The sequence below is a fragment of the Pseudophryne corroboree genome, chromosome 5 (assembly GCF_028390025.1).
Source record: "Pseudophryne corroboree isolate aPseCor3 chromosome 5, aPseCor3.hap2, whole genome shotgun sequence".
NCBI lineage: Eukaryota > Metazoa > Chordata > Amphibia > Anura > Myobatrachidae > Pseudophryne > Pseudophryne corroboree.
This window is the reverse complement of record NC_086448.1, coordinates 480,690,343-480,717,872: the sequence shown is the minus strand read 5'-3', so window position 1 is coordinate 480,717,872 and position 27,530 is coordinate 480,690,343. Positions and strand designations below refer to the sequence as shown.

The 27,530-nt window shown below is 41.4% G+C and overlaps 1 protein-coding gene across 3 annotated transcripts in view; it reads left to right on the top strand.

Annotated features, from left to right (window-relative positions):
- The window catches only part of LOC134927886 (cadherin-10-like), a 680,078-nt gene that overhangs the window by 508,972 nt on the left and 143,576 nt on the right, over positions 1 to 27,530 (top strand). For all 3 annotated transcript variants that reach the window (XM_063922965.1, XM_063922966.1, XM_063922967.1), the window contains 2 exons: positions 18,646 to 18,899; positions 20,972 to 21,108. In XM_063922965.1, the coding sequence (XP_063779035.1) occupies positions 18,646 to 18,899; positions 20,972 to 21,108 (391 nt within the window). The remainder of the gene's footprint in view (positions 1 to 18,645; positions 18,900 to 20,971; positions 21,109 to 27,530) is intronic.

Sequence of the window (27,530 nt, the reverse complement as noted above, 5' to 3'; positions counted from 1 at the left end):
TTATAAGAATGAATAATCATTTATAATTTTGTCAGAGGCCATTATACATACTTAGAAGGAAAAATGTGTGCCAATAAGTTTAGATTAATGATCACTTGTGGGGATAATATATTACAGTACCTGGATTGTAGAAATTGCTTTTTGTATACAGTATGTTGCTTGCCAAATATATTTCCAAACTAGAGAATTGTTTTATGTTCTTCCATGTAATGTTTCTGTTTTTATGAAGAGACATGTGGCAGTTTAAACAAGTCGTTTTTAAGGCTACAACTTTTGTCTCAAAAGTTTGGATGAAGAAGCAGCTGATGTGAAATGTTACTACTGAAGTACCTATTTTAAGTCACGTTTACCTGCAGACTGACTACTGAATTCTATATGCATATTTTATTGTTTGCTGTCAGTATAACAATTTATCTTTGAATGCACATGGTAACACCTGTTTCATTTTTTTTGTAGACTTTGTAATCAACCCTTTTTGGACTGAATAAGGGCGAAAAGATTACTTTGGCACTTGCAATTCCATCCTATATTCTGAAATCACTGCTGAAGCACATGGGTTGTGCTCTCTCTCTCTCTCTCTCTATATATATATATATATATTAATATATATATATTTACAGACGCACACAGTGGTCAAAGTGGAATGGCATGTGGCAATACGGCATACTACAGTGCATTTTCTATATTGTAATTAAGAAAAATAAGAAAGCCGGGTCATGATCTGATATGATCAATCATGCTCTGGCAGCAGAGGAAGAGGCGGAGACCAACAAGAGTATGCACCAGGTCTCCAGATAATACCCAAGCATGTAGTGGGCCATAGATGAAGTGTGGAGGGGGTTGTCATCATTGGGCAGATGGAATAACAGAAAAAACAAGCTGTGCTGAATTCAATGGTGAAGGAGGGGGAGATAGAGAGAGAGTGAGATAGTGTCTCCAGAACAAGGAGTGAGAGAGGGATGGAGAGAATAAGAGGTGTAGTGGATGAGAGGGAAGCAGACCTTGACAGTCAAGAGAGGGATGGATTGTAGAGAGTGAGAGAGGGATGGAGAGAGTGAGAGGTGAACAGGCTGAGTGGTGAAAGCAGGGAGTGAGACATGCACTGGGAGAGAGGTTAGCAGGCACTGAGAAGGTAACAGTGAGTGCCTGTAAGGGCGTAAAATCCTGCTGCTTCCTGCTGTCTGTTTAACCTGTAGCTAACTTTCTCCAGTGCCTGGAGAAAGTGAATGTGAATAAGCCTCCCACTGGTGCCTCTTACTCCTCGGCCCTGGTGACAGATCCTGGTCCCAAGCCCCACTGACTGATCCCTATTGATCAATATCTATCTATATATCTAAGCACATATCTTCACGGTTAATGTTATGTGAACTTTGATTTTAGCAGTTTGTTTATTTGTCAGGATTGCAGACAGTTTCCACATTAACAAAAATAATTTTCTTTTGGATATTGTTAACACTTATCTAACACAGACCAGCTGACTCATAGATTGCTCAGCTGGTTCAGTGTTGATTTCCATGTTCACAGCTATAACCTGAATAATATGCTTTAAATGTATGTATTTTACTTAAATACATCTGAGTATAATTAGTCAGTTGTTGCATAATGTTGCATTTAAATAACATTTTCCATTGTTGTATATTTACCGCTAATTCTCAAAATAATGTGTTTAATCTATATACTTGTGTTTAGGGCAATATTAGTTTATGAAAATACATTATTATTGCTCATTACAATATTCTATTTCTCTCATCCACAGTTGCTACAGATGAGCAAATTCCCTTCTTCAAGTCAAAAGAATTGTCTCAGGCATACCTGGAGTACATCCAGTTTGAATTGTGGGTCATGTGGGATTATCCTGGCCATCTAACACAACATGTGGCTATTAAAAAAACAACAACAATTTAACTGTTTATTAAAAACAACTTTTAAAAATGATCTATAAATTAATAGTCTTATTGATTCCTGATCTGGTTTCATACCAAATAAGTGAATTTGTTAGAAGTTACCAATATTACTGTGATTTTTGTGTTGCAGTAACAGTAATGTGTTTCTAGTGGAGCTAGAGATGTGTTTATGAAATAAAAATGAGGCAGAACACTGTCAATGGGAAATACTATACAATCAATACATACCTAAAAGGGTGTAACCACCATGGATGCAGCTGGTATGGGGCCCACAGCTGAGGGGTCCTACTCTATCAGCCTTTGCTGTCCTATGGCCCTCATTCCGAGTTGATCGGTCGCAAGGCGAATTTAGCAGAGTTACACACGCTAAGCCTACGCCTACTGGGAGTGTATCTTAGCATCCTAAAATTGCGACCGATGTATTCGCATTATTGCGATCACAAACTACTTAGCAGTTTTAGAGTAGCTCCACACTTACTCTGCCTGTGCGATCAGTTCAGTGCTTGTCGTTCCTGGATTGACGTCAGAAACACACCCAGCGTTCGCTCAGACACTCCCCCGTTTCTCCGGCCACTCCTGCGTTTTTTCCGGAAACGGTAGCGTTTTCATCCACACGCCCCTAAAACGCTGTGTTTCCGCCCAGTAACACCCATTTCCTGTCAATCACACTACGATCGCCGGAGCGAAGAAAAAGCCGTGAGTAAAAATCCTATCTTCATAGCAAAGTTACTTGGCGCAGTCGCAGTGCGACTATTGCGCATGCGCACTAAGCAAAATTTCACTGCGATGCGATGAAAAATAACGAGCGATCAACTCGGAATGAGGGCCTATGTTTCTGCTAATAGGAAAGACATGGGGTCCTTAAAATTGTTGCTGTGTGACCCACAAATACTGTACTAATTCTAATGAGAAGTATTACTCGTGTTCTTAATAAACCTAATAAAGATTTGACAATGCACTAATAACAATTAATTTGTCTACAATAGAGCCATGTGTAGGGGTTCAGATCCCCATGGCTGAGTTAAGAACACACACTACCAGCACCTTGATCTTTTATCACAAAGAAGTTTCCAGTGTACTTTAAAACACAAGGGGACCAGTTTATCATATAGGCCAATGGTTCGCAAACTGTGTGCCGTGGCACCCTGATGTGCCGCAAGACACTTGCAGGGGTGCCTTAGGTTGGTTGTCCAGGACCAATTCAAACTTTTTATTATCAATTTAATAGGCAAAACTAGTGCTTTTGGCTGCCAATCATAACATATGTAGACAAACAAAAGCAAATCTTGTTTCTCACCACATAATTAAAACTAAGGATGACATATAAACATTATTTATTTAATTTAATATTTTTTTCTTAATTTCTCAATAAGAAACTTTTGGCCTAGGGGTGCCGTGAAAATAATTCTGATACTCTAGGGCGCCATGATTCAAAAAGTTTGGGAACCACTGATATAGGCATACATTGGCAGATGAGAGCTTGCAATGAGGGTCATTCCGAGTTGATCACTAGCTGCCGTTGTTCGCAGCACAGCAATCAGGCTAAAAATTGGCATTTCTGCGCATGCGTATGCACCGCAATGTGCACGCGCGACGTACGGGTACAAAGTCCTTTGTGGTTTTTCACAAGTTCTAGCGACGTTTTCATTCGCACTGGCGGCTGCAAGAAGATTGACAGGAAAGGGGCGTTTCTGGGTGTCAACTGACTGTTTTCAGGGAGTGCTTAGAAAAATGCAGGCATGCCAGGGAAAATGCAGGCGTGGCTGGGTGAACGCAGGGTAGGTGTGTGATGTCAAAACCCAACCCAATGTTAGAATCAACGCACACGAAGAGTAAGTACAGGGCTGGTCTTGTTTTGCACAAAATGTTTTTTACAGGCGCTCTGCTGCACAGGCGTTCGCACTCCTGCAAAGTGAAAATACACTCCCCAGTGGGTGGCGACAATGGGTTTGCACGGCTGCTAAAAACTGCTAGCGAGCAAACAACTCAGAATGACCCCCACTGTGTGGATGCCATTGCTGGGTTTAAAACATCAACAATTTTCTGATTTAATTTCTATTTACAGTATATTTGCTTTCAAAGGAAAACCAAAGGAAGCACTACATCTATACATATACAACAATCCTCCCCCAACCCATATACCAGATATTTTCAACCTTCATCAACTTATAGCACACAAAGTATTATGCTAAAATCACCATTCATTTTTATTGAGATGTTATCATTACAGTGAAGTTCCCCATGTTTATATTATATGCCACACTGTAGTGTCACAATTCACAATAAATTTAAAATTGTGGCCAGGTTCGCATTATTTCATACACCCTGCTCTCAGTCCCCATTAAATTACATATATTACCTAGATTGGGGAGAAGCACATCAACCTACTCAAAAAGGTGCATCTGTCAGCTGTCAATTGGCAAGACCTAATATTATTAAGAAAATCTGTGAATATTATTTAGATATACCTCCCAACTGTCCTGATTTTCATGGACAGTCCGCTTTTAGGGCACTGTCACACTGTCCCACCAGGGCTGCAGTTTCCTGCGGTAGGGTTGGGAGTTGGGAGACCCCCTGTCACTTTGCTGCTCTGCTTACCGCATATGCACAGCATCTTTTCACAGTAGATAAAGGCATTGGGGACATGGTCAGCAGCTCCGTGAATCCCTTTTTGCAGAGGCAACACCCCATTTTCAGGAGCGCGCTGCTTCATCGCATGCAGGAGTCCCGACTTCATAATCGTGAATGATGGGAGGTATGATTAGGATACAATTTTATTTTGCTTCTTGGTTTATTAATAACTAGAGATGAGCGGGTTCGGTTCCTCGGAATCTGAACCCCCCCGAACTTCAGCCTTTTTACACGGGTCCGAGGCAGACTCGGATCTTCCCGCCTTGCTCGGCTAACCCGAGCGCGCCCGAACGTCATCATCCCGCTGTCGGATTCTCGCGAGGCTCGTATTCTATCGCGAGACTCGGATTCTATATAAGGAGCCGAGCGTCGCCGCCATTTTCACACGTGCATTGAGATTGATAGGGAGAGGACGTGGCTGGCGTCCTCTCCGTTAGAATAGATAGAGACACTTGAGTTGATTACTTAGTAATTTTGGGGAGCATTAGGAGTACTCAGAGTGCAGAGTTTTGCTGATAGTTACTAGTGACTGACCACCACCAGTTTTATTTATTATTTAATATAATCCGTTCTCTGCCTGAAAAAAAACGATACACAGTCACATACCATATCTGTGCTCAGCCTCAGTGTGCTGCATGATAATATCATCTATATGTATATCTGACTGTGCTGAGTGCTCACTGCTCACAAAGCTGAATTGTGGGGGAGACTGGGGTGCAGTAATAGCAGGAGTACAGTGCACACTTTTGCTGCCAGTGTGACTGACCAGTGACCACCAGTATATTGTCTGCCTGAAAAAGTTAAACACTCCTGTGGTTTTTTTTTTTTTATTCTATAAACGCATTCTGCTGACAGTGTCCAGCAGGTCCGTCATTCATTATATTATATACATATTTACCTGCAGTAGTGTTATATTTTTTTTGTTCATCTCTATCATCTTTATCATCTCTATATTAGCAGACGCAGTACGGTAGTCCACGGCTGTGGCTACCTCTGTGTCGTCAGTGCTCGTCCATAATTGTATACCTACCTGTGGTGGGGTTTTTTTTTTCTATCTTCTTCATACTAGTAGTTTAGGAGTCTGCTGACAGTGTCCAGCAGGTCCGTCATTATATTATATATACCTGCAGTAGTGATATATATATATTTTTTATATCATTATCATCTCTATACTAGCAGACGCAGTATGGTAGTCCACGGCTGTAGCTACCTCTGTGTCGTCAGTGCTCGTCCATAATTGTATACCTACCTGTGGTGGGTTTTTTTTTTCTATCTTCTTCATACTAGTAGTTTAGGAGTCTGCTGACAGTGTCCAGCAGGTCCGTCATTATATTATATATACCTGCAGTAGTGATATATATATATATTTTATATCATTATCATCTCTATACTAGCAGACGCAGTACGGTAGTCCACGGCTGTAGCTACCTCTGTGTCGTCAGTGCTCGTCCATAATTGTATACCTACCTGTGGTGGTTTTTTTTTTTCTATCTTCTTCATACTTGTAGTTTAGGAGTCTGCTGACAGTGTCCAGCACGTCCGTCATTATATTATATATACCTGCAGTAGTGATATATATATATTTTTATATCATTATCATCTCTTTACTAGCAGACGCAGTACGGTAGTCCACGGCTGTAGCTACCTCTGTATCATCAGTGCTTGTCCATAATTGTATACCTACCTGTGGTGGGTTTTTTTTCTATCTTCTTCATACTAGTAGTTTAGGAGTCTGCTGACAGTGTCCAGCAGGTCCGTCATTATATTATATATACCTGCAGTAGTGATATATATATATTTTTTATATCATTATCATCTCTATACTAGCAGACGCAGTACGGTAGTCCACGGCTGTAGCTACCTCTGTGTCGTCAGTGCTCGTCCATAATTTTATACCTACCTGTGGTGGGGGTTTTTTTTCTATCTTCTTCATACTAGTAGTTTAGGAGTCTGCTGACAGTGTCCAGCAGGTCCGTCATTATATTATATATACCTGCAGTAGTGATATATATATATTTTTTATATCATTATCATCTCTATACTAGCAGACGCAGTACGGTAGTCCACGGCTGAAGCTACCTCTGTGTCGTCAGTGCTCGTCCATAATTGTATACCTACCTGTGGTGGGGTTTTGTTTTCTATCTTCTTCATACTAGTAGTTTAGGAGTCTGCTGACAGTGTCCAGCAGGTCCGTCATTATATTATATATACCTGCAGTAGTGATATATATATTTTTTTTATATCATTATCATCTCTATACTAGCAGACGCAGTACGGTAGTCCACGGCTGTAGCTACCTCTGTGTCGTCAGTGCTCGTCCATAATTGTATAACTACCTGTGGTGGTTTTTTTTTTTCTATCTTCTTCATACTAGTAGTTTAGGAGTCTGCTGACAGTGCCCAGCAGGTCCGTCATTATATTATATATACCTGCAGTAGTGATATATATATATATTTTTATATCATTATCATCTCTATACTAGCAGACGCAGTACGGTAGTCCACGGCTGTAGCTACCTCTGTGTCGTCAGTCACTCGTCATCCATAAGTATACTAGTATCCATCCATCTCCATTGTTTACCTGAGGTGCCTTTTAGTTGTGCCTATTAAAATATGGAGAACAAAAATGTTGAGGTTCCAAAAATAGGGAAAGATCAAGATCCACTTCCACCTCGTGCTGAAGCTGCTGCCACTAGTCATGGCCGAGACGATGAAATTCCATCAACGTCGTCTGCCAAGGCCGATGCCCAATGTCATAGTACAGAGCATGTAAAATCCAAAACACAAAATATCAGTAAAAAAAGGACTCAAAAATCTAAAATACAATCGTCGGAGGAGAAGCGTAAACTTGCCAATATGCCATTTACCACACGGAGTGGCAAGGAACGGCTGAGGCCCTGGCCTATGTTCATGGCTAGTGGTTAAGCTTCACATGAGGATTGAAGCACTCAGCCTCTCGCTAGAAAAATGAAAAGACTTAAGCTGGCAAAAGCACAGTAAAGAACTGTGCGTTCTTCGAAATCACAAATCCACAAGGAGAGTCCAATTGTGTCGGTTGCGATGCCTGACCCTCCCAACACTGGACATGAAGAGCATGCGCCTTCCACCATTTGCACGCCCCCTGCAAGTGCTGGAAGGAGCACCTGCAGTCCAGTTCCTGATAGTCAGATTGAAGATGTCAGTGTTGAAGTACACCAGGATGAGGAGGATATGGGTGTTGCTGGCGCTGGGGAGGAAATTGACAAGGAGGATTCTGATGGTGAGGTGGTTTGTTTAAGTCAGGCACCCGGGGAGACACCTGTTGTCCGTGGGAGGAATATGGCCATTGACATGCCTGGTGAAAATACCAAAAAAATCAGCTCTTCGGTGTAGAAGTATTTCAAAAGAAATGCGGACAACAGGTGTCAAGCCGTGTGTTGCCTTTGTCAAGCTGTAATAAGTAGGGGTAAGGACGTTAACCACCTCGGAACATCCTCCCTTATACGTCACCTGCAGCGCATTCATCATAAGTCAGTGACAAGTTCAAAAACTTTGGGCGACAGCGGAAGCAGTCCACTGACCAGTAAATCCCTTCCTCTTGTAACCAAACTCACGCAAACCACCCCACCAACTCCCTCAGTGTCAATTTCCTCCTTCCCCAGGAATGCCAATAGTCCTGCAGGCCATGTCACTGGCAATTCTGACGAGTCCTCTCCTGCCTGGGATTCCTCCGATGCATCCTTGAGTGTAACGCCTACTGCTGCTGGCGCTGCTGTTGTTGCTGCTGGGAGTCGATGGTCATCCCAGAGGGGAAGTCGTAAGACCACTTTTACTACTTCCACCAAGCAATTGACTGTCCAACAGTCCTTTGCGAGGAAGATGAAATATCACAGCAGTCATCCTGCTGCAAAGCGGATAACTGAGGCCTTGGCATCCTGGGCGGTGAGAAACGTGGTTCCGGTATCCATCATTACTGCAGAGCCAACTATAGACTTGTTTGAGGTACTGTGTCCCCGGTACCAAATACCATCTAGGTTCCATTTCTCTAGGCAGGCGATACCGAAAATGTACACAGACCTCAGAAAAAGACTCACCAGTGTTCTAAAAAATGCAGTTGTACCCAATGTCCACTTAACCACGGACATGTGGACAAGTGGAGCAGGGCAGACTCAGGACTATATGACTGTGACAGCCCACTGGGTAGATGTACTGACTCCCGCTGCAAGAACAGCAGCGGCGGCACCAGTAGCAGCATCTCGCAAACGCCAACTCTTTCCTAGGCAGGCTACGCTTTGTATCACCGCTTTCCAGAATACGCACACAGCTGAAAACCTCTTACGGCAACTGAGGAAGATCATCGCAGAATGGCTTACCCCAATTGGACTCTCCTGTGGATTTGTGGCATCGGACAACGCCAGCAATATTGTGTGTGCATTAAATATGGGCAAATTCCAGCACGTCCCATGTTTTGCACATACCTTGAATTTGGTGGTGCAGAATTATTTAAAAAATGAGAGGGGCGTGCAAGAGATGCTGTCGGTGGCCAGAAGAATTGCGGGACACTTTCGGCGTACAGGCACCACGTACAGAAGACTGGAGCAACACCAAAAACGCCTGAACCTGCCCTGCCATCATCTGAAGCAAGAAGTGGTAACGAGGTTGAATTCAACCCTCTATATGCTTCAGAGGTTGGAGGAGCAGCAAAAGGCCATTCAAGCCTATACAACTGACCACGATATAGGAGGTGGAATGTACCTGTCTCAAGCGCAGTGGAGAATGATTTCAACGTTGTGCAAGGTTCTGCAACCTTTGAACTTGCCACACGTGAAGTCAGTTCAGACACTGCCAGCCTGAGTCAGGTCATTCCCCTCATCAGGCTTTTGCAGAAGAAGCTGGAGACATTGAAGGAGGAGCTAACACTGAGCGATTCCGCTAGGCATGAGGGACTTGTGGATGGAGCCCTTAATTCGCTTAACAAGGATTCACGGGTGGTCAATCTGTTGAAATCAGAGCACTACATTTTGGCCACCGTGCTCGATCCTAGATTTAAAACCTACGTTGTATCTCTCTTTCCGGCAGACACAAGTCTGCAGGGGTTCAAAGAACTGCTGGTGAGAAAATTGTCAAGTCAAGCGGAACGCGACCTGTCAACATCTCCTCCTTCACATTCTCCCGCAACTGGGGGTGCGAGGAAAAGGCTCAGAATTCCGAGCCCACCCGCTGGCGGTGATGCAGGGCAGTCTGGAGCGACTTCTGATGCTGACATCTGGTCCGGACTGAAGGACCTGACAACGATTACGGACATGTCGTCTACTGTCACTGCATATGATTCTCTCACCATTGAAAGAATGGTGGAGGATTATATGAGTGACCGCATCCAAGTAGGCACGTCAGACAGTCCGTACGTATACTGGCAGGAAAAAGAGGCAATTTGGAGGCCCTTGCACAAACTGGCTTTATTCTACCTAAGTTGCCCTCCCACAAGTGTGTACTCCGAAAGAGTGTTTAGTGCCGCCGCTCACCTTGTCAGCAATCGGCGTACGAGGTTACTTCCAGAAAATGTGGAGAAGATGATGTTCATTAAAATGAATTATAATCAATTCCTCCATGGAGACATTCACCAGCAGCAATTGCCTCCACAAAGTACACAGGGAGCTGTGATGGTGGATTCCAGTGGGGACGAATTGATAATCTGTGAGGAGGGGGATGTACACGGTGGTGAATCGGAGGATGATGATGAGGTGGACATCTTGCCTCTGTAGAGCCAGTTTGTGCAAGGAGAGATTAATTGCTTCTTTTTTGGTGGGGGTCCAAACCAACCCGTCATTTCAGTCACAGTCGTGTGGCAGACCCTGTCACTGAAATGATGGGTTGGTTAAAGTGTGCATGTCCTGTTTATACAACATAAGGGTGGGTGGGAGGGCCCAAGGACAATTCCATCTTGCACCTCTTTTTTCTTTCATTTTTCTTTGCGTCATGTGCTGTTTGGGGAGTGTTTTTTGGAAGGGCCATCCTGCGTGACACTGCAGTGCCACTCCTAGATGGGCCAGGTGTTTGTGTCGGCCACTAGGGTCGCTTATCTTAGTCACACAGCTACCTCATTGCGCCTCTTTTTTTTCTTCTTTGCGTCATGTGCTGTTTGGGGAGTGTTTTTTGGAAGGGCCATCCTGCGTAACACTGCAGTGCCACTCCTAGATGGGCTAGGTGTTTGTGTCGGCCACTAGGGTCACTTATCTTAGTCACACAGCTACCTCATTGCGCCTCTGTTTTTTCTTCTTTGCGTCATGTGCTGTTTGGGGAGTATTTTTTGGAAGGGCCATCTGGCCTGACACTGCAGTGCCACTCCTAGATGGGCCAGGTGTTTGTGTCGGCCACTAGGGTCGCTTAGCTTACTCACACAGCTACCTCATTGCGCCTCTTTTTTTCTTTGCGTCATGTGCTGTTTGGGGAGTGTTTTTTGGAAGGGCCATCCTGCGTGACACTGCAGTGCCACTCCTAGATGGGCCAGGTGTTTGTGTCGGCCACTTGGGTCGCTGAGCTTAGTCACACAGGTACCTCATTGCGCCTCTTTTTTTCTTTGCGTCATGTGCTGTTTGGGGAGTGTTTTTTGGAAGGGCCATCCTGCGTGACACTGCAGTGCCACTCCTAGATGGGCCAGGTGTTTGTGTCGGCCACTTGGGTCGCTGAGCTTAGTCATCCAGCGACCTCGGTGCAAATTTTAGGACTAAAAATAATATTGTGAGGTGTGAGGTGTACAGAATAGACTGAAAATGAGTGGAAATTATGGTTATTGAGGTTAATAATACTTTGGGATCAAAATGACCCCCAAATTCTATGATTTAAGCTGTTTTTTAGGGTTTTTTGAAAAAAACACCCGAATCCAAAACACACCCGAATCCGACAAAAAAAATTCGGTGAGGTTTTGCCAAAACGCGTTCGAACCCAAAACACGGCCACGGAACCGAACCCAAAACCAAAACACAAAACCCGAAAAATTTCCGGTGCACATCTCTATTAATAACCCAACTTCATGGCTAAATTGATCCCAAACTGAAGAAAAAGAGAAGTGATCACTAAATAATTATAAACAAATGTGCAAACGTCTTAGGGCAAATGTGCAAACGTCTTAACAGCACTGGAGATCCTTCTTGCACCACTGTACAGCAGGTTTCTGGGTAATAAGTTACAGTGTTAAAACGACTAATCTCTGAAAGCCAGCAAACAGAGAGTATAAGCATGCTCATGACTGCCAGTGATAACCTTGGAACAAGAAGTGCCAGCATGGCCTGGGAGTCATGGCGTACAGGAACATATGCACAGTAACAGTAACAACTGTTATTAATAGTTTAAAAAAAAACACTTGCTCCATTTATGAATCTCTTAAATGTATTTGGATTTATTTTCCTTATATTTATACTTTCTTGACATAATTTAATAGATATAAATAAAACAGATTCAGTCAGGATCCCAGCGGCCATAAGACCGAAGCCGGAATCCTGGCAGGAAGGATCCCGATGGTGAGCACAGTGTGTCCCCTCGCTGACTTGCAGTGCTTGCCACATTTCGTGCCCAGTGGTGAACTTTGCAAGCCAAACTAATTTACTCTCCCTACAGGGGGTGGCGTGGAACACCCTGTGAGTGGAGATACAGGGCCACGGTCGGGATTATGACCACCGGCTTTCCCGTGGCTGTAGGGATTCCAGCATCAGTATCCTGACTGCCAGGATCCCAACAGCCAGGAAACTAACTGCTTCCCACTAAAACACCGATAATCTTCTGGACATTCATTACAGAAGATCAGTGCTAATCTTCAGCAAGAACTCGCATGAACTCAAGGGCTAATTGAGACCTGATAGTAGCTGCGCAAAATTTTGCACGCCAATAATCAGCCACCCTGACATGCGGGGGGACGCCCAGCACAGTGCTAGTCTGCCCCTCATGTCAGGCCCTCCCCCTGCCGCACAGGTACAAAAGCATCACACTGCGGTTATGCTTTTGTACCTGAAGAGTAGCTCCCTACCAGCACAGCTCCTGCACGCTGGTAGGGAGCTACCTGTCGCTGTCCGGGTCGCAGCAGCTGCGTGTGACATCATGCAGCCATCGCGGCCCGCATAGTCTGGGCATGCCTGCGTTGCCCGGACTGTGCCCCAAAAATGGCAGCCTAATGCCGCCGGCCCACCCCCTTCTGCTCAGTGAATGCTTCAGCCTATCAGGCAGAGGTGATCGCTGGGCAGAGATGCCAATCGCATCTCTGGCATGCTCCGGTGCACTGCGGTGCCTGTGCGTGCGCAGTTCAGACCTGACTGCCCGCTGTGCGAAAGTGCACAGCAGCGATCAGGTCTGAATTAGCCCCTCCATTCCTAAACCTCTCATTAAATATGACATAATCAGGAACTGGGTTTCTCAACCTCTCCTGGGCCAAAATGTGTTTTCCATAAGCTAAGTCCATTTTAAATGCATTCTGTTCTAAAACACAAGATTCTTAAGGAATACCAAAGTGACAACACCAAAGCCCCCTGTTATAAGTAATGAGTTGAGGTAAATATTAGCATACTTTGCATATTATACAGTAGTATTTTATTGCACCAGGTGATATGATGAGTTTTTCTTGATAAGTAGACAATATGTTAGGATATCCCATTCTTAGAATTTAAACTTTCATGTCAGGGTTCTATTTACCCTTATTCCTCCCCTAGCACTATTCCTGCCACCGGTGCTCCTTGTCTTTATTAGCCATGTCTGTGTTGAGTAACTCTAATACTGTACACTCACCCTTACTTATGTGCAGGCTCGCTGAATGTTGAACTGCCTCCCGTTCAATATGACTTACCACAGCTTGCCCTATAAGATAGTGAATTACCCAACCTTTCCATCTATTGTTAGACTTACTTTTCTACAAGGTCAAATAGGTAACAAGACTTAGGTTGGAAGTTGCAAAGTAGTCTTTGTTTGCAATCACTCCAAAAGAGATCTAGTGAGAATCAGAGATTGGCATAACTTCCTTTCTCCATGCTTACTTCTAACCTCTTTTTTTTTGGCAATTCTGAAATACATTTTTATGTGTGTTAATGAATATACTATATATACGTAAACTCTCATGGGCAGGGCCCCCTTTCAGGACCCCAATGGTCGGATCCTGGCAGTAAGAACACAGACGCCTGAATCCTGACACAATTTGGAATGCTGACACCAGTCTGTCATTTTCTTGTATGTTATTCCTTGATACAGTATGTCGATTTACATTACAGGCCCGATTCATGTTTGTAAGTAAAGCAAAAAGCAAATAACTTTGTGTCTGTAACAAATTATGCTGCCATACAGGGTAAATACTGGCTGCTGTTACATGTAGCCCACAAATGTTAGACAGCTTTATTTTTACACTGCAATTTAGATTTCAGTTTGAACACACCTGGCCCAAATCTACATCTCTGCACATGTTACATTTGCCCAATCTGCAGAGTAACATTGTTTTGCCCAGTTGCTTCTGTTTTGCTTTACTTACAAACACGAATCAGGCCCAGGTACACTGTTACTGTGTTATGTATACTCCTTGGACATCACTGAGAAAACTTTGTAAGACATAATAATATATCCTCTGCAATAATATTTCCTATACAATATTGCCTAAATTAGAGTGTGAAAAGATTTTGCATATACTAATAATCTATAAACCCAATTTATGACTAGTTTATAAAACATGCATATTCCCTTTTTGTATCTATAGTTATTTATTTATTATTATTTTTAACAATTATTTATATAGCACACATATTCTACAGAGCTTTTCAGAGACTATTTGACCAATCACATATTATGTGAATAGTATGTTGTGTGATTTGTTTCAATAGTTATTGATTTCTTTTATTTATAATTTTTATTTTTGCTTGGGATGTTTATACATGTGAAATAGAATTCCTAAAACAATCTTTATACTTAATACTAATGCTATCCATGTGTAATATGTTTAACTTAGATAACACCAAGACTTTTATTTGCCATCCTGTGTGCTAAGAGACAATCATTCATCTCTAGCATCAGAGGCCACTATTGAGTGGGACCTCTAAGAGGAATCCTGAGTCCTGCTACAGTATGGCCACTACTTGACTCCTTAAACTACACACCTAGGGCCTGATTCAGATTCAGATACAAATCCTGTTGCAACATCGCATCTGTACTCAGTGGCTATAAGATATGCTAGTGCTGCAGCCTCTGTCTTGTGTAAAGAGATGCCAACCACCAGTGTCTCAGATCCGCCACATACAATGATTCAGCATTGGACGTTCAGATTGTCTATTACAACTAAGCCACTAGGTCCAGTGAAACTGCATAAAAGAACACAGCCGCTGGCTGTGACACACCCACAAAATAGTCACAACATGCAATAATTTTTGTTACTACCCCCATTACTTCTCAGAAATTGTCTCTTTCTGTCAATCACAATGTTCTAATCTACACTATGACCACCTTTGACAGACCATTGCAGGGCATGTGCAATGCAACTTAGAAGCATGCACAGTAGAAGAAACATCAGCCAACTAGAAAACTATTGGGATTATGTCCACCTATGTCTGCATCAGGCCCCTAGCTAAGGAAATGCTGCCAATAGATGCCAATGGAGATATGTGAAAACATGGGTAACTTTGATCTGTGCAGTCTCTTTCCCCATCCATTACAGTTTGGCTGTCAATGGGCTACCAGATACACATCCCCATACACTGCATTAATAATCACTACCTCCAGGACCAAGTGAGGCCATTCTATTTTGTAGCTACCACCAATCCATCTGCTCAGTTTCTATAGGCTTTCCTAAAAGAATAAATCTACTGTAGCATCTGTTAAGCACTCTTCCATACTGGAATGACCATACAGTCAAGCAATAATAATGAGAATGAAACGTGTCACAGAGTTACAGTATGAAGTATATTTGAATTATATGTATTGGTAACAGGATGCAAAATCTTCAGTGAAGTAGTTGTGTATCTTCTTTTTAGAAAAAAATAAATATACATAACCTCATAAATCTATTGTATTCACTGGATCAATTACTAATTTGATCAATGAATGTACTATCTATGGCATCATTCATAGGGCAAGCCACAACCCTTACAGTCAAAATGTTTAATGGTATCAATTTTCAGAGGAGAATAGAAGCAGAAAAAAATATTATCATAGCATATTGACCTGATTGAAACCTCCCCAGTGACAGCGGTATAGAGATAAAGGAAAAGTATATGACAGAGTTTGATAAATGGTGTCGGAGTTCTAATTTGAGATCTCTCAAAAATATGGATGTATCTTTGGATATTGTTATCACTGAACTACAGTATTTTTCTTACATCATTGCTCCTACCCTTTTGTAAGCAACCTTAGTGCATTTTGTTTTGCTTTATATAGATACCCTTAATTGGCTTAAAAATAATACCAATAAAAGCAATATCTGATCCTATATCTGTCATGATTTGATTGTATTTTAATAATGTTAGTGTAATGGCTTTGTTTCACATTCTTTAAATGTTAACTGCACTTTGATCTGATTATTAAGCAAATGGATCATAAGTAGTGCCTGTAGCTGGTGTCACAGTCAAAGCTTTTGCTAGAATGCTGTGTATAAATCCTAGCCATCAGCAGTTTTACTCTAAAGTCTAATGTAAAAGGTTTGCTTCATAAAGAATGATTCTTCACTCAGGTTGCTCTGTCAGGTGGCTTGTTTATTCATCACAAATGTTTTCACATCACATTTGTTCTGCAAACACAGCTTCTCTGACCACTAGCTAAGCCCAAACTTTGCCCTCTCAATCATCTGAACACTAACTGGCATTGGAAGCCCCTCCCACTGGTTCCCAAAACCCTTTTTACCTTTGCACAATTATTCAGTCACACTCACATAGGTGGTCATTCCGAGTTGTTTGCTCGCTAGCAGTTTTTAGCAGCCATGCAAACGCTTTGCCGCCTCCCACTGTGAGTGTATTTTAGCTTAGCAGAAGTGCGAACGAAGGGATCGCAGAGCAGCTTCAAAATAATTTTGTGCAGTTTCAGAGTACCTACTCAGCGCGTGCGATCACTTCAGACTATTCATTCCTGTTTTGATGTCACGAACACGCCCTGTGTTCGCCCAGCCACGCCTGCGTTTTTCCTGGCACGCCTGCATTTTTTTGAACACTCCCTGAAAACGGTCAGTTGACACCCAGAAATGCCCACTTCATGTCAATCACTCTGCTGCCAGCAGTGCAAATGAAAAGCTTCGCTAGACCTTGTGTGAAACTACATCATTTGTTGTAATAGTACGATGTGCGTGCGCATTGCGCCGCATACACATGCGCAGAAGTGCCTTTTTTTGCCTGATCACTGCGCAGCGAACGAAAGCAGCTAGTGATCAACTCGGAATGACCCCCATAGTGCAGCTGTGTGTATTACCTTTGCTGTAGCAATGCACAGGATTCTTAACCCCTTGTCCCAGGGAGTGATTCCTGTTCTGAGCATCTGAACGTGGCAAAGTACCCTCTTTGCCACACTAAGTTAACTTGCCTTGTACACTTTCCTATGTGGTACAAATATTATTTGTTATTAGAGAGGTGTGCTGACCCCAGTGTTTTGGTTTTGGATCTGAATTAACACACTAATGGTAAGGAGTGGAACAAATTACTAACTACAGTAAATGCTAGGTGCGACTTATTTTGCACTTAAGAGCAAAATGTGATTTTATTTTGAAGGATGGGAAAGATTAAATTACAAAGATGGATTCATTTTGATGAGTAATCCATATTAGTTGGTTAACACAAAACCTTTAATAGACAGCATTTAATATTTCTAAGTTTGCTTGCTTTATAATTTTTTTGTGTGTTTTCATGCAGCAATGTTTATTCTCTCAAAGAGGCAGATTTAGGCTGACAATGCTTTTAATAATGATCATGGAATGTCTTTTATGTTCCAAATTGTTGGGAGGTGAAGCAAAGTTTATTTGCAAATATTCAATGTGGAATATTTATTATTATTATTATTATTATTAATAATAATTCTAAAAAGTTTAATTTTACTGAGACTTTTATTATCTAAATCTAGTTTCTTAGAGAGTTTGTTCCTAAACGATATTACTATTTTTTCCTTTTTCTATTTATTGTGCTCAGTATTGTGTAATTATTTAACATTCTTTTACTAGTTGCGTCTAAATATGATCACTACTATGTGAGTCGGCAGATTATTATGTATGCTGTTTGTTACATTTTATAATACATTTTAATTAAAACAGTTACATGATAAATGTCAGTTAATACTAATTTACAAGCTTGTACCATATTGCAGTAGAACATTTTAGAATCAATTGGTGGCCTTGCATTTGTCAGTTGAGACAGAGATTAGCCTTTAGAGACCGTGTGTATACTTAATTAACAGACCAAAGACTATACCAAGAAGGGCTCACTGGAGGAATAGGAATAGGGCACCTCAATGACCTCATAGTAGATGTGTGAGCATATACCTTCTGGCTAATACCCACTGGAGTAGCAGAAGTCCTTTATTGCTCTAAATGTGAAATAAACTTAATGAACAGAGATGTTCAGTCCTGTTAAGCGAATGCTGTGCTTGAGCTGTCAGGATTGTCCATTAGTGAGATGATAAAAACATTTTTGTAATCTTTAACTTGATACTGTCTGCTAGTGTTGCCATTCCGTTAGTAAGCCTCAATTCCCATCTTAACTGCAGGGGAAATAAGTAGACCAATTTTCTAAAAGCTGAATCCTGTACTTTGAGAGACATCTCTTCCTATCCATAGTGTAAAGCAAATATATATAGTTTAGATTTTGGAAATACTTTTTTTTATAACAAGATACACAGCACAAGATAATATATTAGACTAAATATAATTAAGTTTACAACAATATCAGTAAATCTGCTTGGTTATCACGATGTACAGTAGCAGTGTAATCAGCAGTCTTCATTGGTAAACATATACTGTACTGTACTTCATAAATACATTTAGTCGATACATCACAAAACAACTTTCCACGTTAATAACTGCGCTAGAAATTTTATGCGTCGTAAAAATATTGTGAAGAAAAGAAAGAATCTATGTGTACAGTTGTGTGTAAAGTGTTCAAACTAATTAATTTACTATTTTTCCCCCCCAAAAAAAACAGAAATTAGATTACGAAAACAAAAGGTTGTATACTTTAAAAGTGGAAGTTGAGAATACACATGTGGATCCACATTTTCACTACCTTGGACCTTTTAAAGATACCACTACTGTGAAAATCTCAGTGGAAGATGCTGATGAGCCTCCGATGTTTGCTCGATCTAGTTATATGTTTAAGGTGCATGAAGATATTGAATTGGGGACAATAATTGGCACTGTGATGGCAAGAGATCCTGACACTATTTCCAGCCCTATAAGGTATCATTTATTTATGTTGCACAAATATAAATATTTATGTCATTTTCATTTTTAAAAATTGTAGTTATTTTTTTCCAGCTAGTTCTGTCTTTTATATTGGTCAGTGTTCATTTTCCATAAACAGATTACTCTAAAGCAAAATGTTATATTGTAGTGAGATTACAAATAATGATGACATTCTTTTTATGCCATATAATATTTATCAATATTCATTATATTCTCTTAAATGTAAGGATTTATGTAATGAAAATGTGCATAGTAAAAGCCAAAATAACTGTATTTTTACATTATTTATATGAAATATTTTTTTTATTTGAGTTTGCAAAATGCAATCTGATTTTTTTTGAGTGGCACTTTTCCATGCCACTCCTAACATAGGTATGTTTCTTTCTCACACAGAGTTGTTACCATAAGACACAAAATCATGGTACAAAGCCTTAAAAATTACACATTTGTGTTCTAAATTATAGAACAATTTTCAATATTATTTTTCAATGGCAGTGCCCACTCTTATCTGGCATGAAGCTGGCATGTATTGTCCCTTGTGTTCGGGCCTGTTTTGGTAGCAAACTGTGGATGCTCACATAGAAGGAATCATTAAAGTTTCCTAAGGTGCTATAGTTGGATATTTTCCAAAGAGTTACAGCAGGTAGCGTATTTAACTATCTGCTGTACACATATGTGTAGGAGGCTCTGATCTCTACTACTCTGTCTTTTGTGCAAGTAGCATTATACTGCAACCTATTCCCACACGCAGAGCAAAAAACAAGCAAAGGCCAGCTTAGCTTAAAAAAAAGACAGCACAGTGACAAGTGCAACTTTATAAATGTTTTATCACAGAAAGTCTGACTCCAGACAAGACCAATAAGAAATGGTCTTTCTTAAAGATTGCTTTTGATTGGCAGGCATGGCTATCTATTCTCAAATGTCACACCTTTTTACCAGATGAAAGACACACCTCATAGATGTAAGCCAGCAAAAAAGCAAATAATGCTTTATTTATCTGTATCATACAGCATGCCCTAGTATTGTAAGTCAGCACATAATTAAAGGTGCAAATTCCATTATTATCATGTGCCCATTAGTTACAGGTTGGCAACCCAGCTTTCCTCATTCCTGATTCTCTCTTTCCCTCTATGGTTCTCTCTCCTTCCCAAATCTCTTTGATTTCCTCTACTCTTCCTCTCTGTCCCCCACACCCACTCTTCATTTATATTCTAGTTCTCTCTCTTAAGGGGCAGGTGTATAAAAATTTGGAGTTAGATAAATTGGAGAGACATAAAGTACTAACTACTCATCTCCTGACGTTTTTTTTAAATACAGCATGTAAAATGATTGTTAAAAGATGGTTACTTGGTTGGTTGGTTGGTTGGTATCTCGCTTTGCTTTGATAATTCTGCCTCATTATTATCTTCCCCCTCTTTTCCAGTGTTGTTTTCTTAATTTTTGTTATTGAACAACAGTGGCTCTCCCTCTATAAACCATTGTCGATGCATCATTTTAAGGGTTTATGGCTCTATATTCTTTATTATTACAGTAGGCTCACAATATTATAAAACTATTCCTGATTTAGCAAGCCTCCTACTTTTGATTACAAATATTAACATATTTAATGCTGGCCTCTTAATTGTAACAGTTCTTGATTTTCTAAAGCTGTTATACTGTATAATTTTTTGTAAACATTGGTAAATTTGGATGATATGTGGTCTGAGTCGACTGCAATAGCAGGAATAGATCAATTTAAAAATGTACTTTTTAGTAGGACATCGGCAGTATAAGTGTAACAAGCAAGCACCAACTATAGTCATAAAAACTGTCTGTACTGTTACAGGATCAAAAGGATCTAAAAGAAGACATTAGTACATTTTAAAACTAGCGCATAGAGCATCTGGAGTGCCAAAAAATGGAACTGCAATTGTCAAAAATAAAATTAAACATGATATAGAACATACAGTACTGAGGAAAAGAATGTATTTAAGTCGTAGATATTTTTTAGCTAGACGTGTTATAAATACTTAAATATCAATTACAGTAAGAGTAAAATTTATTCCATAAACATTTTTTCTTACTAGGTTTTCTCTGGATCGCCATACTGACCTTGACAGAATTTTTAATATACACTCAGGAAATGGATCAATTTATACTGCAAAACCTTTGGACCGTGAAATATCCCAGTGGCATAATCTTAGTATTATCGCTACGGAAATTAGTAAGCTTTTTCATAATCATACTTGTTTACTCTGTATTCTTCATTGCACTATCATCAATTACTCTAATCGCCAAAATCCTGTTCTGCAACCATAATATTTTAAAAATGATGTGCTTCACATGAACAACTTATTTATATATTCAGTCTGAGTATGTACAGAAATTGAGAATTTCCCTCAGGTCACACTTTGATTCTCTCTGATTGTCAACGTTATAGTTTCCTTCCAAAGCTTTTTATTTTCATCCAGTCTCTAAATTGCATACATGTAACCTTTGGGACAATGACCTATATCTTCTGTCTTTTCAAATGTTATTTTAATTCTTCTTCACCTTAATGCACATTATTTAGGGGTTCTACTTTACTGATCATTACATGTGTGTGACAGGAAGCAGCACTATTATCCTGATGTTGTGAAAAATTGCTCTCATCATACAACCACTTTCAAAAATTGTTTCATAAAATGAAAGTGATTTGAGAATGAAAAAAAGCTTTTGACTTTGAAAAAAAATATGATTTCTATATTTTAATGTTTTAATGTAAGTAGAAAGTGAAGCATGAGCAACTTTATAATATTGTAAAATGTAAAAACTTATAGGGAAATATGCATACTCTATATAAAATTCTTACTAAAGTGATTTAAAAAAAATGTAAGCATACTACACACATGGTAGTACTGTAGATGATGTGTTCTAGCGTAAGACTATATACAGTTAGGTCCATATATATTTGGACACTGACACAATTTTTATTATTTTAGCTGTCAAGTAACAAAAAAAATTGGTCAACTGACTTAAAATCTGTTGGCTATTCCTTTGTTATTTCTCTAACAAAAACTCTAGAGTTGATTCCAAATGTGGTATTTTCATTTGGAAGCTGTTGCTGGGAACCCACAACATGTGGTCAAAGGAGCTCACAATGTAATTGAAATAAGCCATCCTTTCCTGCAAAAGTAAAAAAAAAAAAAAATAATAATAATAATAATAATAATCTATCAGATACATCAGGAACCTTAGGAGTTGCCAAATTAACAGTTTAGTACACATTCTAATAAAAAAATGAATGCACTGTGAGCTCAGCAATAAAAAAGGCCTGAAAGTCCATATAAGACATCAGTGGTGGATGAATGCAATATCTTTTCCATGGTAAAGAAAAACCTTTTTACAATAACCAGTTAAGTGAAGAATACTCTCCAGGTAGTAGGAATATCAATGTCCAAGTCTGTCATAAAGAGAATACTTCATGAGAGAAAATACAGAGGGTTTAACACACGGTGCAAACTATTTATGTATCAAGAATAGAATGGCCAGATTAGACTTTGCCAAAAGACATCTAAGAAAGCCAAGCCAGCTCTGAAACAGCATTCTTTGGACAGATGAAACTAAGTTTAGAATGATGTACCAGAATGAAGGTCATAAAAAAGTATGGTGAAAGCTTGGAACGGCTCATGACCCAAAGGGGACCACATCATCTGTAAAACATGGTGGAGGAAGTGTGATGGTATGGGCATGCATCACTTCCAATGGCGCTGGGTCTCCAGTGTTTATTGATGATATGGCAGAAGTCAAAAGCAGACAGATGAATTCTGAACTATATAGGGAAATGCTGTCTGACCCGATTCAACTAAATCTACAAAAGTTGATTGGTTGGTGCTTAACAATATAGATGGACTATAACAAAAAAACATACTGCAAAAGCAATCCAGACCAAAAAGTGGATTTTTCTGCAATGACCAAGTCAGTCACCTTATCTCAACCTGATCAATCATGCATTTCACTTGCTGAAGATAACACTAACGGCAGAAAGACCCAACAACGAACAACAACTGAAGACAATTGCAGTAAAGGCCTGGTAAAGAATAACAAAGGAGAAAACACATAATTTGGTGATGTACATGGGTTCCAGACTTCATGCAAACATTGACTGCACAGAATTCTCAACAAAATATAAAAAATGAACATTTTATGTAATATTATGGTGTCCAATTATGTTTAAGGTTTTGAAAATAGGGGACTGTGTATAAAAATTGTTGCAATTCCTAAGTTTCATATGAGGGTTTTGGTCAGCCAATTTCTAATCCATTGTGGTGGGGTACAGAGCGAAAATACTGAAAAATGTGTTAGAATCCAACTATATAAGAACCTAACTGTACTGTAAATGCACCTACCTAGGAGATCCTATCAAATTCAAAATGCTGTACAAAATATCATTTCTAGTTTTAGATATTGCCATGTGCATTTCTCTAGCATCCATAAGGGATATTGGGGACAGATTAGTATGATGGGGTACAGACGGGTCCAATGGAGCCAGTGCACTTTAAATTTCTTCAACTGGGTGTGCTGGCTCCTCCCCTATATGCCTCCTCCTACAGGTCAGTTTAGAAAAAAGTGCCCTCAGGAGAGGATGTACACTGCCAGCTCCAGAGTTTTTCTTAAATTTCTTTTAAAGTTTTTTTTTATTTGGTATGCTGTTTGGGCAACAGCATACTTGCACCATGGGAAATGGGGGGGGGGGGGCGGTCACCGGCCTCTTGAGGTGCAGAGCTGCTTGCACGCTGCAGGACCACTGTCCTGAGGGGCTGTTTGTTCAGCGGGGCATGGCGCCTTGGCTGTCGCAGCCGCAGCATGCCTCACACCCCTAATGCTGCCTGATCATCAGTGGCGAGTACTCACCGGGGATCCCACAAGGGGGGTCCCCCAGGTTCACTGTGCGGCTAAAGCATGGGTGATGCATATGGGTCCCTCCTGGGGGGGTACCCACTGTAGCCCATGCGTGAGACTGGCTAAAATACATTGTACCAAGAATTTATACGAGGCTACAAATATAGGGAGACGTGGCCAGCATAAATATAACACAGTAACTCCGGCGCCATGGCGAGGGGCGGAGCTACATTAGAGCAGGCTCAGCTGCATTTTGGCTCCTTCCTCTGCATAGCAGCAGCCTCAACAGTTCCTCCTTAACAGTCCCTGGATCACTGGTATCGGTTGTAGAGGGGGAGAGCTGCTATAGTGTGCACAAGTAACAACCCTCTGAGGGATTTTTCCTAATACAGTCTCACTGTTGTTTACATATATAAAATGCTGACAGCCTCACTGGGGCTGTGCAGCGTTGGGTGCACTGATGTCCTCTCTTCTGTGTCTCCTCTCACATGCAATAGGGCAGGCTGGTATTGCATTTCAGGCTGTGTTGTATGTGTATTATACATGTTTTTATTTTTCACAATGGAGAAACAGCAGATATGCAGTGTTTGTAATGCTGATTCCCCCCTAGTTCATCTGGCTCAATATCATGTGAGCAGTGTAGTCAGTCATCTCAGAATGCTGATAACAATGTGGGGGAGAATTCAGAGCCCTCCTGGTTAGGAGCTATCAAAACTACGATGTCTGATATGTCATCACAGCTCACTGCAAATGCAAATAAAACTCATGAACTACAACAAGCAGTGGCAAGTCTAACTGCTAAACATCCCCACTGTCCACTACAGGTGGACAAAAACGTGCTCTAACTGCACTCCTATCAGATACTGATGATGATATACAGGATGATGGGGATGATGTAGACCCCATAAGTTGGGATTCCACCCCTACCCAGGTTATTGAATCCCTCATAATGGCTATTCGGGATGTGTTAATTCTCCCCCTGGAGGATCCTAATACTCAGTAGTCATTTTCCGCCCACAAGACAAACTGACAGTCACATTTCCTGATTCCAAGGAATTGGATGGCTTATTTAAAATAGCCTGGAAAAATCCATATAAAACATATCAGGTGTCCAAACGGTTTCTGCATACATTCCCCTTTGCTCCTGAAGGCAGAAAATTCTGGGAATAATCTCCAGCAGTGGATGTCTCAGTCTCTCGCCTTTCTAAAAAGGTGGTACTTCCTGCCCCTGGCTCCTTTACAGTAAAGGACCCAGCAGATAGGAAAATTGAGGCCACTCTTGAATCTATCTACACTGCTGCAGGTGTAGCTCAAAGACCGGTCATTGCTGGTTGATGGATAACACATGCATTTTATTCCTGGGCTTCTCAAACTCAGGAAGGTCTTTCGGGTGATATGACCTTAGTTACTACTGTAACTTTTCTAAAACACATTCAGGATATGGTAAGAGTCCTCTGTGACTCCCTTAAAGAGATTGGCAATATTACTGCTAGGACCCCTGTTATGGCTGTGTCTGCGCGCAGAGCCATATGGTTGTGTCAGTGGATTGCTGACGCTTACTCCAAACATAATGTGGAATCTCTTCACTTTACAGGTGAATGGCTCTTTGGAGGGGAATTGGATGCATGGATGTCCAAAGCTATTACTGGGAATCCACAATTCTCCCTTCAGGAGCCCGACTGTCTACTCAGTCCTTTCGGTCCTCTAGATTTCGATCTAGGGCCAGGTGGTCCTCCAACACAGCTAGAGGCACCAGAGGTAAGCCTAAGAAACCATTCATTGCCGGATCTCAGGATCAGAGCTCTAATTCTGCTTCTGCAAAGACTTCAGCATGACGGTGCCCACTCACCCCAAGGGGATCTCATGGTGGGAGCTCGGTTACATCACTATAGCCACATCTAGGATGGTTCCTGCCAAGATGTTTGGTTAAGTGACCCTATCTCTCAGGGTTACAAGCTGGAGTTCGACAGTGCTCCTCCCTAATGATTTTTCAATTCAAGCTTACCAGCTTTGGAAAATATGCGTGGCCATCAATAAGTTGGTCCAGTCCCAGGTCATTGTTCCAGTACCCCTACAACAATGAGGACAAGGTTACTACTCCAGTCTGTTCATAGTACCAAAATCAGATGGGTCTGTGAGACCCACTCTGAATCTGAAGTCCTTGAATCCTTGCTTGAAGGTTTTCAAATTAAAGATGGAATCTTTGAGAGCAGTGATCGCAGATCTGGAACAACAGGAATTCTTAGTGTCCCTGGACTTTAAGGATGCTTACCTCCATATCCCAATTTGGCCTCCTCATCAGGCCTATCTGTGGTTCGCCCCACTGAACGATCACTACCAGTTTCAGGCTTTACCCTTCGGCCTGTCTACAGCTCAGAGGGTGTTCACGAAGGTGATGGCGGAAATTATGTTTCAGCTCAGGGTCCAGGGGGTCAATGTAATTCCATAACTGGATGATCTCCTGATAAAAGCGAGTTCCAGGGAGCTTCTATTGCTCCATATAGATCACACTATCCAACTTATGTCTCACCACAGGTTGATCCTCAACCTGCAGAAGTCCCATCTGGAACTGTCTCAGCAGCTCCTGTTTATGGGGATGCTACTGGATACTGTAGCACAGAAAGTGTTCCTCCCAGAGGAAATAGTGAGAATTCTTCAAGAAATGGTTTGTATGGTCCTCTGACCTGCTCGAGTCTCCATTCATCTTTGCATAAAATCATTGCGAAAGATAGTGGCCTCGTACAAGGTGATTCAGTTAGGAAGGTTTCATGCCAGACCAGTCCAATTGGACATCCTGAACAAGTGGTCCAGTTCCCATCTTCAGATGCACTGGATGATTTGGCTGTCACCCCAGGCCAGGATTTTCCTCCTGTGGTGGATACAGTCTTCCAACCTGCTGGAAGGTCGACGCTTTGGGATTCAGAATTGGATCCTCCTCACAATGGATACAAGTTTGAGAGGATGGGGAGATGTCACCCATGGGGCGCAGTTCCAGGGCAGATGGTCTTCCCAAGAGGCTCTCCTTATGATCAACATCCTTTAACTTCAGGCCATTCACAATGCTCTGATTCAGGCCTCCCCTCTACTCTGGGATTGGGCGATCCAGGTTCAGTCGGACAACGCCATGGCCGTGGCATACATCAATCGACATGGAGGGACAAAAAGCAGGGCCCGCATGTGAGAAGTGTCAATTATACTCCTCTGGGCAGAAATAAATGCAAGAGCACTGTCCTAGATCTTTATTCCAAAACTGGACAACTGGGAAGCATCCTTCCTGAGTCGCAAGACCTCCACCCTGGGGAGTGGGGACTACACCCTCAGGTGTGTCAACAGATCATCAACAGGTGGGGATGCCCACAGATTGACTAGAAGGCCTCTCGCCTCAACAAGAAGCTTTGCTGCTATTGCTCATGAACCAGGGACCCACAGGTGAGCGCAATGGATGCTCTGACATCGCCTTGGCCTTACCAGCTGCTCTACCTGTTTCCTCCAATTCCGTTGATCCCAAGGGTGCTCAAGCAGACCAGGCATCAAAGAGTGAGAGCAATCTTGACTGCCCTGGATTGGACCCGAAGAACGTGGTACGCGGCTCTTCTGGAAATGTCTATAGAGGACCCTTGGGCTCTACCACTAAGAAGGGATCTTCTTTGACAAGGACCGTTTGTCTACCTGGACTTACAGCGGCTTCATTTGATGGCATGGAAGTTGAGTGGAACATCCTAGCTCACAAAGGGCTTTCCACGAAGTTCAATGCCACTATGGTGC